Raw genomic sequence first — 14,602 nt, 5'->3', positions numbered from 1 at the left:
GTCCCCAGATACCTGGGGGAAGTCAGGGCCTGGCCCAGGGACACCCCAGCCCACCACCTGCTGGAGGACAGAGTTTGTGTGTGTGGTAACAGCTTTAATCTGTGGTGGCTTGACAAATCGGGCAAGACCCTCCTGCTTCCTGGCAGGAAGAGCCATTGCTCTGGGGAACAGAAGCAGCGTGCAGGTTGGTTGGTGTGTCTTCTTCAGTATCTGCGGCCCCAGCACTGCTGGTGGCCAGCAGGACAGGTCACGGTCATGTCAGGGCTAGGACCTGGGCACAGAGAGGCAGGCTCCAGTACTTATATATTATACATACATATATATATATATATATTTTATGTGTATACACAGATAGTTTTCTCTCTGTAAAGTATTAAAAAATTGATCAACCTTCAATCTATAAAAAATACCTACTCTACATGATAGAAAAATCTCTCCTCCAAGTTTACATTGATTTACACCCAAGGCTTTCCCCAAAACTGTACAACACAGGGCCACACAAGCTCTAATATGGAGGGCCACGTGGAGGCGCAGGGCTGCAGGTGCACAAGGCACACACTCACTTCCACAGGCTATGGGCCAGCAGCTTGCAAGGAGCCATTGCTCAAGTCCTGGGAAAGCCTGCTTCCCTGCCCTCCTGCACCCTCAGGAAGAACAGCGATTTAAGTCAGAGCCATGAGGTTTCAGATCCTGGACGGGGGCCCAAAAAATCTGACTTCACCCAAGGTGATGGCAGTCTGCCTAGGGAGGACTGCTCCAGGAGGCCAAGGCAGGCCACACCCAGAGAAGTGGCCCCTGCACCTGGGAGTCAGGACAGGACTGTCCACCATCCATGCAATGAGTTCCAGAGTCGGGATCCCAAGTCCTGACTTCAGAGCAAAGAGTCTCAGTGGGCTCCTGCCCCAGTCCTGGCATAAGAGTCAAGAGTCCCTGAGGGCTACTGCAGCAAGGGTCAGGCCATGGGATGGCTGCACAGCTTGGAGGCCCTTGGGCCCAAAGCTGGATCGAGGTGGCATTTGGCTGGGTGATGTCCTGAGCAGTTGGGGAGGAGAGCACTAGGGGCCTGTGGCTCATAGCCAGACCCTGCACGTGTCAGCCTCACCCACCTGTCCTTTCCACACCACCATGTCCCATACAGGGGGTCCATCTGGAGCAACCTGGATTGGATGTGTCAGGGTGCTTGTGTGGCTGTCATAGCCCTGGTGGGAAGAGGGGTCTGTCATGAGGGAGTCAGAGGGACTTGCCCCAGCCTGAGACTGCCATGACACTGCACAGAGGCTGAGAGGCCCTGCCCGCTCCCTGTCCACTGTGGACTACAGGCTGGGGGCTCTCCTTCTCCCTCCTTGGTACTGCTGTGCACCCTCTGCAGCCCCACTGCCTGGGCGTAGCTCCTCAAGGTGTGAGGGGCTCTCTGGGTGCTGGTGGAGGACTGAGCAGCCAGGCTGGTCTTGGAGGGACTACTTGACCTCCAAGATGGACGGGTTGGTCTCCATGATGGCCACGATGATCCTGTCGATGTAGTCCTGCAGGCGGAGGTTGATCTCCTCTTGCCTCTGGACAGCCTCCATGAGCTGTGGGGAGAGCACAAGTCAGCATGGGACGTGCAGACCATGGGCACGGGTAGGCAGGGCCCTTACCTCGTCACGGGACACCGAGCTGATCTCCGCAGCAAGGGACTCAGAGAAGGCTGTGGAAAAGAGGCTCCGGGCACCCTGGATGCTGAGGGTGATGATCTGCCCGTTGAGCTCCTCGTTCTGCTCCTTCAGGTTGCGGTTATCCTGGGGACACAGCAGCGTCACATGCGGCCCTGGCCCCTACTGGAGGCTGGGCTAAGACAGGGACCCGAGCTCAGCAGCCTTCCAAAAGCTTCCAGGCAGGGTGGGCGGGAGTCCAAGCCATACCTGCTTGAGCCTTCGGACCTCCTGTTCCAGCTCGCTCTCCCTGGTGCGGCTGTTGTACTCCTGCAGGCCCAGACTGCTACTGCGGCCCCGTCTCTGCTCAGCCTCCAGCCTAAGGAGCTGCAGATGCTCCAGCTGCTTGCGCAGGTCCTCTATCAGCTGTAATGCAATCGTGGGCACCGGTTAGCAGCTGAAAGCCATGCATGGGGAGCACACATGTGACAGGGCAGGCGGGGAAAGGGACAGTGGCTCTCTTCACCTCCTGGGTTGCCTCCTTGTCTCTCTGGAACTGGTGCCGCTCATGGCTCAGTCTGTCCCCCATCTTCCTCTTGCTCTCCTGCTCTTCACTGAGCCGCAGTGTCAACCCTTCGATCTCATCCAGCAACTTCTGCTTCTCCTATGAAAACAGGTACCATTCATGTGCATGAAGAGCCCACCCCAGACCCGCTCCCAATCCACCCCAGCATAGTGGCCCTAGGATCAATTTCTGCAGAGCTGTGCCTAAGCCTTCAAGGCTGCCCTACCTTAGGACCAAGGCACACACAGGCCACAATGGCAACTTATCAAGAGGCAGGGTGAGAAGGACCTTTGTATAGATGGGACCTAAATCATGGCTGTGGGAAGCTCTATCCTGGCACCTCTGGTTCATGCAAGCCAGAGCCCAAGTGATCCTGGAACATCTTCTGGTTTCAGAGCTTTCCAGAGGGCACTCAAGGAGGAAAGACAGGAGGGGAGCTGTGACACAGACAGTCTCACCTCTGCCTGCATATCTAAGGAGGACGGGCATCCCTTCACTCAGATCCTTGGGAATCTATGGACCCCAGGGATCTGAGTCCATGGGAGAGCTAGAGGCCAGGTAAGGTCCAGTGTCTTCCAGAAAAGGGCAGCTCCTCACACAGAACAGGCCAGGTGCTGTCACTCCACAATTGGCAGCAGCTCCCCACTCTAGAGGCCCTGACAGTACATCCTGGCTCCCCTGCTGGTGTCAAGAGCAGAGGGCAGAGGGGTAGCTGGAGTAGGGTGGGGCCTAGACCCCCAGCTACAGTCGGACTGGGGGCTCACCTCTTCCAGACGCTCAATGTTGGCCTTCAGGCAGGGTGTGCAGGACCGCAGCTCACCATTCTCCTCGTCCAGCTGCTGCAGCCTGGAGCGTAACAACAGCTTGGACCACTCTCCTGAAAATATACCTCTAAGGGCAGGGAGGGCCCAGTATCTGGAGGAATCCTCCTAGGGGCAGTGGCCAGTCTTGACCCCACATGAACACTCAAGGCTGAAGCTTTTCTGTAGCCCACAAATACTTCTAAATACTGGGTTTGGAACACTCTAGGTTCACAGAGAGTTTCAAGCAAAATTAGTGTCCGAAGGGCCTGCTTACTCCCTTCCTGCTGCCACTGCTCATCCTGGGGTACCTTCATCATGGCCCACACTCAGCTGGGCCATTCTTTCTCCCCCCCCCCTTTTTTTTGGGTACCAAGGGTTGAACCCAGGGTCCTTAACCACTAAAAGCCATGTTCCCAACCCTTTTTTATATTTTATTTAAAGACAGGGTCTTGCTGGAGTTGTTTGAGACCTTGCTAAGTTGCTGAGGCTGGCTTTGAACTCAGGATCCTCCTAACTCAGCTTCCTGAGCTGCTGGGATTACAGGCATGTGCCACCATGCCTGTCTGAGCCATACTTTCAACAAAACCACACATGCTATGGATTTCCCACCAAAGCCCAGAACCCCATCCAAGGACCCCCATGGCATCAGTCCTCATGTCTTATTAGTCCCCTGGTCTGAGTCTCCCCGAGTCCCCTGCTTTCTCATGACCCTGACAGTGTGCAGCAGTCCCAGCACATCCCTCACGTTGGGTCTCTCTGATGTTTGGTTGGTTCTGTCTGATGTTTTCTGGGGCAATGGGTTTGGGAAGACAAGACCCTATCACCATGTAGAGCCCGTCTTGTCACACCATTCCTGACACTCACACGGGTCACTTGGTTAAGGTACGGCTGCTGGGTGTCCCCTCTGCCAGGCTGCTGCTTCCTGCCCACTCTGTTTTAGAGAACCAGTCCCTGAGTGGAGGCCCAGAGTAGGAGGGACCCACACCACCTCCAGGAAGGAGTGTCTAGGGAAACTCTCTAGAATCCTCTGAAATGAGGGCTGTGTCTTCTCAGATGTTTTTATCAACTGATCGTCTATGCACCATGCTGCACGTCCAGTCTGCACCTGGGGTTGTGCTCCTGCAGGACTGCCAGCTGTGCTGCTCAGGTGGCTCAGTTCTGGCCACTGGGAGATCTTTCAGTTGGCCTAGTGTGCCTCTGACATCACCCATCAGTGGGAGCATGCATGTGCCAGGTCAGTTACCTGCTGGCTCCCCTCTGCAGTATTTGTAAATGTACCAGTAATGACACTGTAAATTCCAAGTGTACACAGAAACAATCCTGTCCATTTCCTTTAACAAAAGACAGGTTTGTCTCTGTTGCCCAGGCTAGCCTGGAGCTTGAGATCTCCCTGCCTTGACTTCCCCAAATTCCTGGGATTCTGGCTGGGGTGTGTGTTACAGGGATCTGTGAGTGGGACAGGTCTATAGAAGCTGACATGCTGCAGTCTCTGGATGCATGTTGGAGGCTTTAGAAGAGTTCTAAGGTTCTCCTCTCAGACTCCCTGTACTCTATAACTAAACTTCTCTAGATCCCTTCCCCTTTCAGGTTGGTGGGTTTCTCGGCTCTGGATGCCTCACCTACCTGGCCTGTAGGTTCTCAATTTCGATGCTCTTTTCTCGCTCCATCCTGCATAGGAGCTCCTTCTGCTTCCGGGCCTCTTCCAGGACCATCTCCTGGGCTCTGAGCTCCTGTTCCTTCAACTGCTCCTCCAGGGCGTTGGCTCTGAATGCAAAGGGGAAGAGACAGTAGTTTTCAGACCTCCCAGGTGCCTGTTCCCAGGGCACTGTCCTAACCCTGGCATCTGCTTGCCCTGTAGATCTGATACATGAGGCCTGGGGGAGGGGCCAGAAAGCACCAGAGTCCAAGGGCCACAGCATTCTGCAGCAAGTGGACATAATGGCTGAGCACACACTCCAACAGGGTGAGCAGCATGGTCAGCTCATGGTGAGGTCCACACCACATTCGGCCAGGTCCAGGACTTGGTGCTGGGCACATCTGGTGCAGAGGCTACAGAAGGGACACAGCTAGAAGGAGTCACCTCTGGGCTAATCTGGAGATCAGCCCTTTGCAGGTCTTGAGACCTGGCTCCTTCCATGACCACCTGCAGGACAGGTTGGTCATCTTAGGGAAGCACCAGAGGCCCTGCCCATGCACAGTAAGGCCCATAGCCCCAGTCCTGTCACATGCTTCTCTGATCCTCTTTGGTGGGTGAGAGTGAAGATAGCAAAGGAAGCTTTGGAATATACAGAGAACCAGGTCCCACGGTGACCAGTCCCAGGCCAAATGCTCTAAGAAAAACCAGAGGTCTGCTGTAGGAGGAGTGGATAAACCTAACTCTTAGAAACTAAAAACAGGGCTGAGGGACCTGGGTTTAATCCCCAGCTCCACTCAGAAAAGGAATAAAAAGAAAATCAAAACAGGAAAAAAAGTTTTAAACTCAATAGAAGAGTTGAGGAAGAAAATCTGAAGATAATATAAAGGAAAAAATGCACAGAAAAACAAAGTCTGAAATTAGGAAAACGAAGAGGATATTATTGAGAGAAAGAAATGAGAAAGAGATGACATGGAAAGAATTCTTGAAGTCCCCAGAAGCTGACAGACACACTGTCCAGAGGTAAAGGCTGAAAACCAGCACAGGTCAGCCAGCTCTGGAGCCAACTGAGCTACAGGAGAACTTGGCTTCCCAGCAGCCTGAGTAGGCAGCTCCCAGGAATCATCATCCTCAGAAGCAAATAGCACAAGTGGGACCAGAAGCCAAGGAGTAAACAGTGAGCACTGGAGACACAGCAGGATATGAAACACCAAGGGCAACCTGCACAGGTGCAGGGAGGATGGATAAAAGGGGCACAGAGTAGAAAAAGCTGCACGGGCACAATGCTCCCAGGTCTGAGTACTCAGAGACCCCAGAAGGCAGGCACCCTATACCAGAAAGGGGGCCTCACTATTACCAGGGTGGATGTGAGAGGGTACCCTGGTTCAGGGGGTGGGCAAGTAGAACGGGTCTCCAGGGAAGGCTCAGGATGCACCCTCTCAGAGATGCCACACACCTGAGGCCCCCATTCCCTTCTGCAGCAGTGCTGGCTGGCATTCCACATGGTAGCGTGTACCTGTGCTGTGATAGAAGGCAAGTCCTGACTCAGTGCTCCTGAACAGCAGCAGTCTTTTTTTAAAAATATATATTTTTTTAGTTGTAGATGGACACAATACCTTTATTTTGTTTATTTTTATGTAGTGATGGGGATTGAACCCAGTGCCTCATGCATGCTAAGAAAGCACTCTACAACTGAGCCACAACCTAACCCATAGCAGCAGCTTTGAGTTTCTACCTTGCATGAGTTGTGCTTAGGGAGGGCCTGGGTTACAACATGAGTCCACTGTTCCCTCATGATTACTTGGATCAAGTGGTTTATGAGGAAACAGGCTCAGAGGGATAGAGTTCTAGCCTGGGGCTCAAGTACAGCTGTGGTTGGCAGCCTGGTAATGGGGTGGCTCAAAGAATCTCTCCCATGGGCCCACAAGAGCCTCTCGGGATACCCTCTTGGGCTCCTGCCCCATCCTGACTAGCTGTACGTCACATCCATTTGCTTTCCTGCTACTGAGCAACAGCTACAGCTACAGTCTTCTAGAGGGAAACTATGTCCAGCAAGATGTCCCTGGCCTGCTCTTCCAATGCAGGCCCTGCCCTTGCCCAGGGCCCCTGACCTCCTCCAGCACATACTGTGTCCAAGCCCACCTGCTATCTCTGAGGCCCTGGCAAATTTGAGCTCTCAGCTTCAGGGTTCTTATCTGTGAAAGGAAGATACATCTGCCTTTGGTGAGTGTGAGGGTGAGCGAGGGCCTGCAGAGGATGTGGGCTGCACAGTGACCAGGAGCTACAGGCTCCATGCACAGACCAATGCTACGATGGGAATACTTCAAGTGAGTTTCCAGAAACGGGATCTTAAGTTGTGGGGAGCGAGCCAGTCTGAATGATTTGTGCCTTCCATCCTGGAGCGGAGAGGCTTTGACCAGTCACTACATCTTGTGGTAATATGGACATTGCCCGGGTCCAGGAAGTTGAGGGCGTGTCTTCAGACATAGGCGGGTCACCCCTGGAATTGAGCTACACTCATCTATTCCTTTGTAATACTACTCCTTTGCCCTGTTTGGGATAGAATGTTCCATGGAAGCTCCCTTTGTGTGTCCCCCTTCTCTTACTCTGCCTTTGAGTGTGACCTTCCTAGATGTCAGTCAACCTGCTAACAGCAGATATCACAAAGCTTGACTCAACCCCCTGAAACCTGACCCCTTGCTTCATTTGAATGGCTTCTCCTCAATAAAAGGGTTCAGCTCGTGCTCTCTCTCTCTCTTTCTGCAGACCCTTAAGGTCAGAAGAGACATCACAGGACCCCAAAGAAAAATCTCTGTCTCTTGTGTGATTATTTCCTGCAGCCAAGTTCATCTGGAATGACCCTGAGTGTTTTAGTCGTGAGGAACGTGACACCATATTGACAGCCCACTGGCTATAGGTTGACCCTGAGCCAGCCACCAAGTTCTCCAGAAAACTGACCTAGAAAGGCTCTGGGTAAAATCCACCATGAAAAGATATATCTCTTTGTGGGTTTGTTTTGGAACTGGAGATAGAACCCAGGGCCTCAAGTGGGCAAAACATCTACTCTGTGTTGAGCCATGTCCTGGGCCTATTCTGGTGTTTGTTATTGTTGTTTTGCAGTACTGAGAATTGAACCCAGGAATACTCTACCACTGAGATATGACCCTAGCCCTTTTTATTTTAAGACAGGGTTTTACTAAGTTGTTGAGGCTAGTTTCCAACGTGTGAAACTCCTGCCTCAGCCTTCCAAATCACTGGGATTACAGGTATGCAACACTGTGTCCAGCCTTCCTTATGATTTTTTGGGGAGTACTAGAGATTGAAAACAGGAGAACTCCACAATTAAGCAACATCTCCAGTCCTTTTTATTTTTTATTTTGAGACAGGGCTTTGCAAAGTTGCTGAATTTGTGATCCTCCAAGCTTTTAATTTGCAATCCTCCTGCCTCAGCCTTCTGAACTGCTGGAATTACAGGAGTGTGCCACCATACCTGGCCCCTCCCCTTAGGATTTTAAACTGTGCTCTCCACCTCCAACTGCTCCCCACTAAGCATCACATCCTAGGTCCCTTGATCCTAGGATGCCCTGTGTGTTGAGGCCCTGGACACCTGCTACAGATCACTCAACAGAGCTTCAGGCCAGCAAGTCATGGCCCTTGAGCCATGCACAGGTGCCCATCCAGCAACTCCAGGGATATCTTATGAGGCAGAGAAGGTATGGGTAGGGAGCAGAGGGGGCTGCAGGAAGACTCACCTATGCACCAGATGTAGGTTCTCCTGCCTAAGCCGACCATGCTGTTCTCCGGCTGCAGCACTATCCTTCTCCAGCTCTGACACCCGCCTCTCCAGAAAGACAACCTGGATAACAAAATGATGGCTTGAGGAGCAAGCAGAGACAGAAGAACTGCACCAGGGGACAGGATGGGGCAGCACAGGACTTCCACAGCTGTTTATCCACTGGACTTGGGTCTACCTGGTTCTTGGAGACTGCTCCATAATCACCACAGTGCAGCTCCCCCTAGGGCCACGCTCACCTCCATAGCAAGAACACAGGTCATCATCAGGGGTCCAATGCCTCGGAGCCCCGAGAGCACCCTTCTAAATGACACATGGGATAGCAAGGCTCAGCTCCCTCTACAAGTGGGGGTCCCTGCTCTGCCAGATATAGCCTACGGAGGAGGTCTGGGTTCCTGGGGACAGAAAGGCCCATTTCTTTTTTTTTTTTTAAACTGGGGAGGGATTGAACTCAGGGGCACTGGACCAGTGAGCCACATCCCCAGCACTACTATGTATTTTATTTAGAGACAGTGTCTCACTGAGTTGCTTTGCGCTTCACCATTGCTGAGGCTGGCTTTGAAACTCGCGATCCTCCTGCCTCAGCCTCGTGAGCTGCTGGGATTACAGATGTGTACTATCAAATCCAGCAGCAAGGCCTATTTCTGAAGCCCTCTGTGCCTCAGGGAGCTCACATGATGGGAGATAACACAGATGCACAGGTAGGAGAAGGAATGAAGGTAAGCAGAGGAAGGACTCACAGAAAAGTGCAGAGCTGAAGAGGTGGAGCTGCCATGGAGAAGGGCTACAGAGTCAGGGGGCATGCACAGGTCCTGAGGTAGGGTACAGAGAAGGTTAAGAGGTATGAAGAGGCAGGGAATATGCAGAGGAGGCAGGAAACACACAGAGGTGATGAGTTGGAGTGCAGAACGTGAGGTGTGGTACAGAGGAGATGAAGAGCGGTGCATAAGAGGCAGGGAACATGCAGAGGAGGTAAGGTCAGGTATAGGAGATGAAGTGGGGTGCAGAGGAGGTGAAGAGGGGGTATAGAAGAGGCAGGGAACATATAGAGGAGGCAAGATCAGGTGCAGGAGATGGCATGCAGAGGAGAAGAAGTCAGATACAAGAGGCAGGGTACAGTACGTAGCAGCTGCCACCTGCCTGAGGTTCATACTGGCCTTGGAACCAGGGGCCTTGACCATGGTGAAGCTCCCTGCTCTGCTTGTTCTACTCCACTCTAGGAGAGACCCTTGGGGAAAACAGCCTACTCCTGGTACTGCTGGCTGTGCTTCTCTTCCTGATCCCTGAGCACCCTTGACCCTGCCTCTACATGCTTGATGAACTGAAACTGTGCGTCACTTAATGCTACTCCCCCAAACTGACCCACACACGTCCACACAGGCACCTGTGTGCTGCCTGAGACATGGACACGAAGGTGAATGGCTTCTGCAGCTCAGTCCCACTCTCTTCGGCTCCACCCATGAACCATCAAAAGCTCTACTTTTACCCCATGGCCACTAAACCCCTGAGGGAACGTACTACTCACCTATTCCTGGTCCTTAGCCCCCAGTGCCCAAGACCCACCTTGTCAGCAATATCTTCCTCTGGACCCTCCACAGGCTCTGGGGGAGGGTCCTCTAAGGCTTCCATGGTCAGGGCCCCCGACTGGTGCAGGTACCTATGGAAAAGAATCAATAGCAGAGGAAAGAAGAGGGAAAACCAAATGACAAGCTCTTCAAACACAAGCACCTGCGTGTCCCTCCGAAAGGCAGACAGCATAGTGGGCACAAGCCTCCCCACCCTGGAGCGGCAGACTCCTGGCCCAGCACTGAGCTAGGGGCTCCCGGCTGTGGCCTTTACCGAAGGGCCAGGAGTGAGCAGGCTGCACTCAGTGGCCTCTGTTCTCCCAGCACTCTCTGGAGCCTGATAGAACAGGACCTCCACAGCAGCTAACGGGAGCAGGGTACTTTGTACTTGGGTGCAATAAAACCTGACGTCACCCACACCAGGACAGGAAGCACGCTTGCCTTGAGCAGGCTGGCAGACACTGACTCTGGCCCTGGGCTCCAGCATGGGCACTGTTGATCAAGGTTCTCCCTGCAGCAGTGGCAGTGAGGGTTCCCAAGGAAAGGCATGGGCCCTGGGGGTCTTGCTCAGCCTCACCTGGGTCCAGTCATGCCCACAGGTGTTGCCCCACCCATGGCTGGGAGACATCTGACTTTGTTGTCCTCACACCGGGGTGGTGAATCTGAAAATGCTAGTTCAGTAAGAGTCCACATAGTTCTCAGAGCTGTGCAGACAGAGAGCCTCGTGTCCATGTCCTTCCACACCCTGGACCCTCAACACTGAGCCAGGCTCAGAGCTGTGTGCCCTTGAGAGAGTGCTCAGTCTCCATGAGCCTCTCTCTCCTGGGAAATGGGGATCTTTAGGCATCCTTCAGATGTGCTTGAGGCCATGTTTACCAACAGCTGCACTACAGATCCAACTGAACACTCAGAGCCATCACACTAAAAACCTATATCAGCTTATCAGCAATGGAGTTCTGCTTCCTCTTCAGCATTGACTGGGCTTGCACACTTCTCTCTTTCCCAATAAATGGTCTGGGAGGTGAGGGACACTGCCAGGGTACAGAGCCACCACTGGCTGCACAGAACCTACCACTTCAGCTAGAATGTACATGCAAAAGACTGAAAACTGCAAAGTAAATCACAACTTTCCTGCACTTCCCAAGGATCTGATGGCCCAGGGCTCAGGAAGCTGAGGCAGGAGCAGGCTGAGCTGGAGGCCAGCCAGGGGAACCTGGTGAGACCCTGCCTCAAAATTAAAAGAAAACGGGCTGGGAGGCATCTCAGTGATAGAGTGCATGCAATTTATATGCAGACAGACTCACTGCAGAATGGTGTGCCTCTCTGCAGGTAAACTCTAACTGCCAATACCTGTAAGCAGGGCTATTTTATAACAAAGAATGTCTATAGAGGAAGAGTAAGTTTTGGAAAGATGTAAGAGTAAGTTCTTTAAAGGATGAAGCCTTTGTGCCCAGTCCTGTCTCCTCTCCAGCTTGCTAAACACCTCTCTCTGCTTTTCCCAGGACGTGCCCAGGCACAAGGCCCCAAGAGCTGTTGCTAGGCCCAGTTGTGGGAGGCCAACAGGACATGGCTGAGTGGGTCCTCTCTTTCCTCAGTCCTACCAGACACCATGTGTTGGGGTCAAAAAGCTCTAATGACAGGGACATTAAGGTGGACATGCTAAAGAATGTGCATCCTAGATTCAGGCTGTGCCTGAGAGCCCTAGGTTCTTCTCAACCAGAAAAGGTGGGCTGCAGACCTACACCTCTGCCTGCTCCAGAGCCCAAGCCTCAAGGGCCACAGGAGCTGCAGCATGAAGAGGGAGGCAGGAGGCATGAGCAGCAAGACAGCCAGAACCCAAGGGGAGCAGGCCCATTTCTCTTTGGCTCATTATAATTAGTGGAAATATTAAAGTCATCATAAAATTCTGAACTTCAGAAACAGAGAAACACTGTAGAAGCTTCCCGAGAGGGAAAAACTGTCACAAAGAAACAAAAATAAAAACACATTAAACCTCTCTGGAGCAACCCTGGCCCCAGAAGCCAAGCAACAGCTTCCAACTTTCTAGAAGAAAATTACTCACAGCCAGGGCCCCACATGGGCAGAGCAGAACTACTCCCAAGGGGCTGGGATTTACCTCCTGGCAGCTCTTTTCTCAAGATAACACAGGAAGATGTGCTAGGCAAAAAAAAAATGGAGATAAGGGGAAGGAAGGTGGGGACAGAGCCAGGTGATATGATCCCTGAAACAAAGGAACTTGGGGTATGGGGGAGATGCCCTAGGACCTGGAGATGTCCTGCCTAAATTGGGCAGTGGTGGGAGGGAAACCCTCCGGCCTCCACAAAGGGCTGGCTGTGGAGGCAAGTAAACAACCTCAGTGTCCTGGGAGGGGTGTCTACACCCCACACCCTGCACAGGGGATCTCAGACTGTCACAGAACTGGCCTGCTAGAACTTTCTACAGTACGAAAGCCAGGAGAGACACTGTAGGAAGGCATGGGCTGGGCAGCAGGCTCTGGGACAACAGGCCTTCACTGGGTCTCTAAGATGATCTGCAGCATACACTGGGGGACTGTAGCATCCTCCAGCCCAGGCAGGTAGCACACAGTAACAGGGGAACACCCAAAAGTCCTAATCTATACTTCCCAGTCCTGGGCCCAGTCTAATCCATGGTCCTGGACATTTTTTCCACAACACATTCCCTCCACTGACTTCTATCCCAAACCATGAAGTAATTTATTTTTCTTTTTTTAAAAAAATTTTTTTTTAGTTGTAGGTGGACACCATGCCTTTATTTTCATTTATTTTTATGCAGTGCTGAGGATCCAACCCACTGCCTCACCTGCGGTAGGTTAGCACTCTATCGCTGAGCCACAACCCCACCTCCCCCATGAAGAGTAACTGTTAAAAGCTTTTTAAAATGTTTTTTGAAACTAAGTTATCAATGCATTTCACAGTATAGTCAGCAAGCAGTCGAGGCTCTGCCTACCTTGCCACCTTCCTGCTGGACAGCTGCTTGGCTGGGCTGTGCAAAAATCAAACAAACAGGAAAAGTGTCAGGACTAGAGAGAGGAACAGCAGGAAGCAGGAAGCTCAGGCAGAGGAGATAGTGGGTGCAGGCATGCAGCCCCCAGCCCCCTAGCCCTGTCACAGGACACCCATGCAGGACAGCGAGGATGGTGCGGCAGCACCCTCTAGACCCCGATAAGGCAACCAGCCTATAGCTCAGAGCTGGCCAGGGGCCCATGTCTGTCCACAGCACTGGTCAACAGCCTGCCTCAGGCACCTCTGAAGTCAAATGACTGCCCAGAGGCCTGGTCATTAGGCCCATCAGTGGTTCTGACCTAGGCAGCAGCACCCCGGCCCAACATCTGTGAGCAGGGGCTTAGAGTCCTGGGAGGTGGCCAGTTCCAGGGTGAGTGTCCATCCAATTCAGTGATCCATAGTGGCAAAGGTCAAATGCACCCTCCCTCTGGTTCCTGAAGCCTACAGGGTGACCTGCCAGACTGAAGCTCAGGCAAGGAAGATAATTCTCCAGGCAAAGGGGCTGCCCACCTGGCATGGTGGCAGGCGGAGGCCACGCTGCTACAGTCTCTTGAAGAGACCCCCCCACCCCCCGTCAGTGTTCTGCACACTGACTCAAATTCACCCTCACACTTGCTCTGAAGCTTGTAGGTGGATCCCAGCACACATTTTTGGGTTTCTTATTACATCTTGCCAGCAGAGGGCACTGGAGAGACAGAGTGAGTTCACTAGAACTAGGCTCCTCCTAGTCCCTTAGCATTTGTGCCTCCCAGTGGCCTTCTGGTGGCACTCCTCTGGAGCACACTGTCCAGCAGCCTGGTAGCCAGGGTGATTTTCAGCAGGTTCTAGAAGGCAGGCCCCATCAATCCCCGAGAGTGCAGCACCCCTGTGAAGTCTGTTGCCTACATTCCTGTGGGATGTCAGCCCCAGTTACAGGCCCAGACCCCACTCTAAGTGGGCAACAGCTTGCCCTTGGCCTCTGGTGGCAGCTGCCTGCAGCCCTGCTCAGAGCTCTCTGGCCACACAGCCACACTGCTCAGTACTACACTGCCCGTTCGAGGCACCACGTGGCTCCTCTCCTGACTGGGCCCTGCTGGCGTTGGGCAATCCTAGCATCCCTGACACTCTCTGACAACAGGCCAGGGTGGACTGCTCAGGCTACCCAGCAACCCTCAGAGCTGAACAGGCAGTCAGCAACAGAGGTCATGATTAAAACAAACCCCTGGATAAGGAAGACTTCTGTTTCTACAAAAGGGATGGTTTTCTCAGACTTCCTGGTACTTGGAAAATGCACAGGAATTGGCAGACATTGTCCACACCTCTGGTATGGCCTAAGCAGCTTGACATGCCTTCACTGCAGGGTGGTCCGCAGGAAAAGAAGCAGGACTCTGCCCACCTCCACTCCTTGTGCCCTGGATGACTGACCTGGGCTCTACCAGTGCCCCTTAGTTGAGCCTGTCTCAAGGAGAAGGGCTTTCTAGCCACACCAAGAGGTAGCCTAGCCTGTTCTCTGGCCTGCAGGTAACCAGGGCCACATTCTAGCAGGTCCTTGGCATTGGAACAGATGGCTTCCACTTGGGAATCCTCAGCAAGAGAAAGACAAGACACAT

General features: G+C 52.9%; 1 protein-coding gene across 12 annotated transcripts in view; it reads right to left on the bottom strand.

Annotated features, from left to right (window-relative positions):
* The window catches only part of Rab11fip3 (RAB11 family interacting protein 3), a 64,714-nt gene that overhangs the window by 3,173 nt on the left and 46,939 nt on the right, over window positions 1-14,602 (bottom strand). For 5 of the 12 annotated variants that reach the window (XM_078024785.1, XM_078024789.1, XM_078024792.1 and 2 more), the window contains 10 exons: window positions 12,958-12,993; window positions 9,989-10,082; window positions 8,385-8,488; window positions 4,623-4,763; window positions 2,961-3,042; window positions 2,158-2,295; window positions 1,902-2,057; window positions 1,638-1,778; window positions 1,467-1,571; window positions 74-1,199 (listed from right to left, as the gene is read on the bottom strand). In XM_078024785.1, coding sequence (XP_077880911.1) covers window positions 1,071-1,199; window positions 1,467-1,571; window positions 1,638-1,778; window positions 1,902-2,057; window positions 2,158-2,295; window positions 2,961-3,042; window positions 4,623-4,763; window positions 8,385-8,488; window positions 9,989-10,082; window positions 12,958-12,993 — 1,126 coding nt within the window. In that variant the 3' untranslated portion in view covers window positions 74-1,070. Of the gene's footprint in view, window positions 1-73; window positions 1,572-1,637; window positions 1,779-1,901; window positions 2,058-2,157; window positions 2,296-2,960; window positions 3,043-4,622; window positions 4,764-8,384; window positions 8,489-9,988; window positions 10,083-12,957; window positions 12,994-14,602 lie in introns of those variants that run through there. The other 7 variants (XM_005323656.5, XM_005323657.5, XM_078024786.1 and 4 more) reach the window with 6 other exon arrangements.

The sequence above is a fragment of the Ictidomys tridecemlineatus genome, chromosome 10, assembly GCF_052094955.1.
Source record: "Ictidomys tridecemlineatus isolate mIctTri1 chromosome 10, mIctTri1.hap1, whole genome shotgun sequence".
In the NCBI taxonomy this organism is placed as follows: Eukaryota; Metazoa; Chordata; class Mammalia; order Rodentia; family Sciuridae; genus Ictidomys; species Ictidomys tridecemlineatus.
Note: the sequence above shows the minus strand (reverse complement) of the source record. Positions and strands in the feature narration are given on the sequence as shown.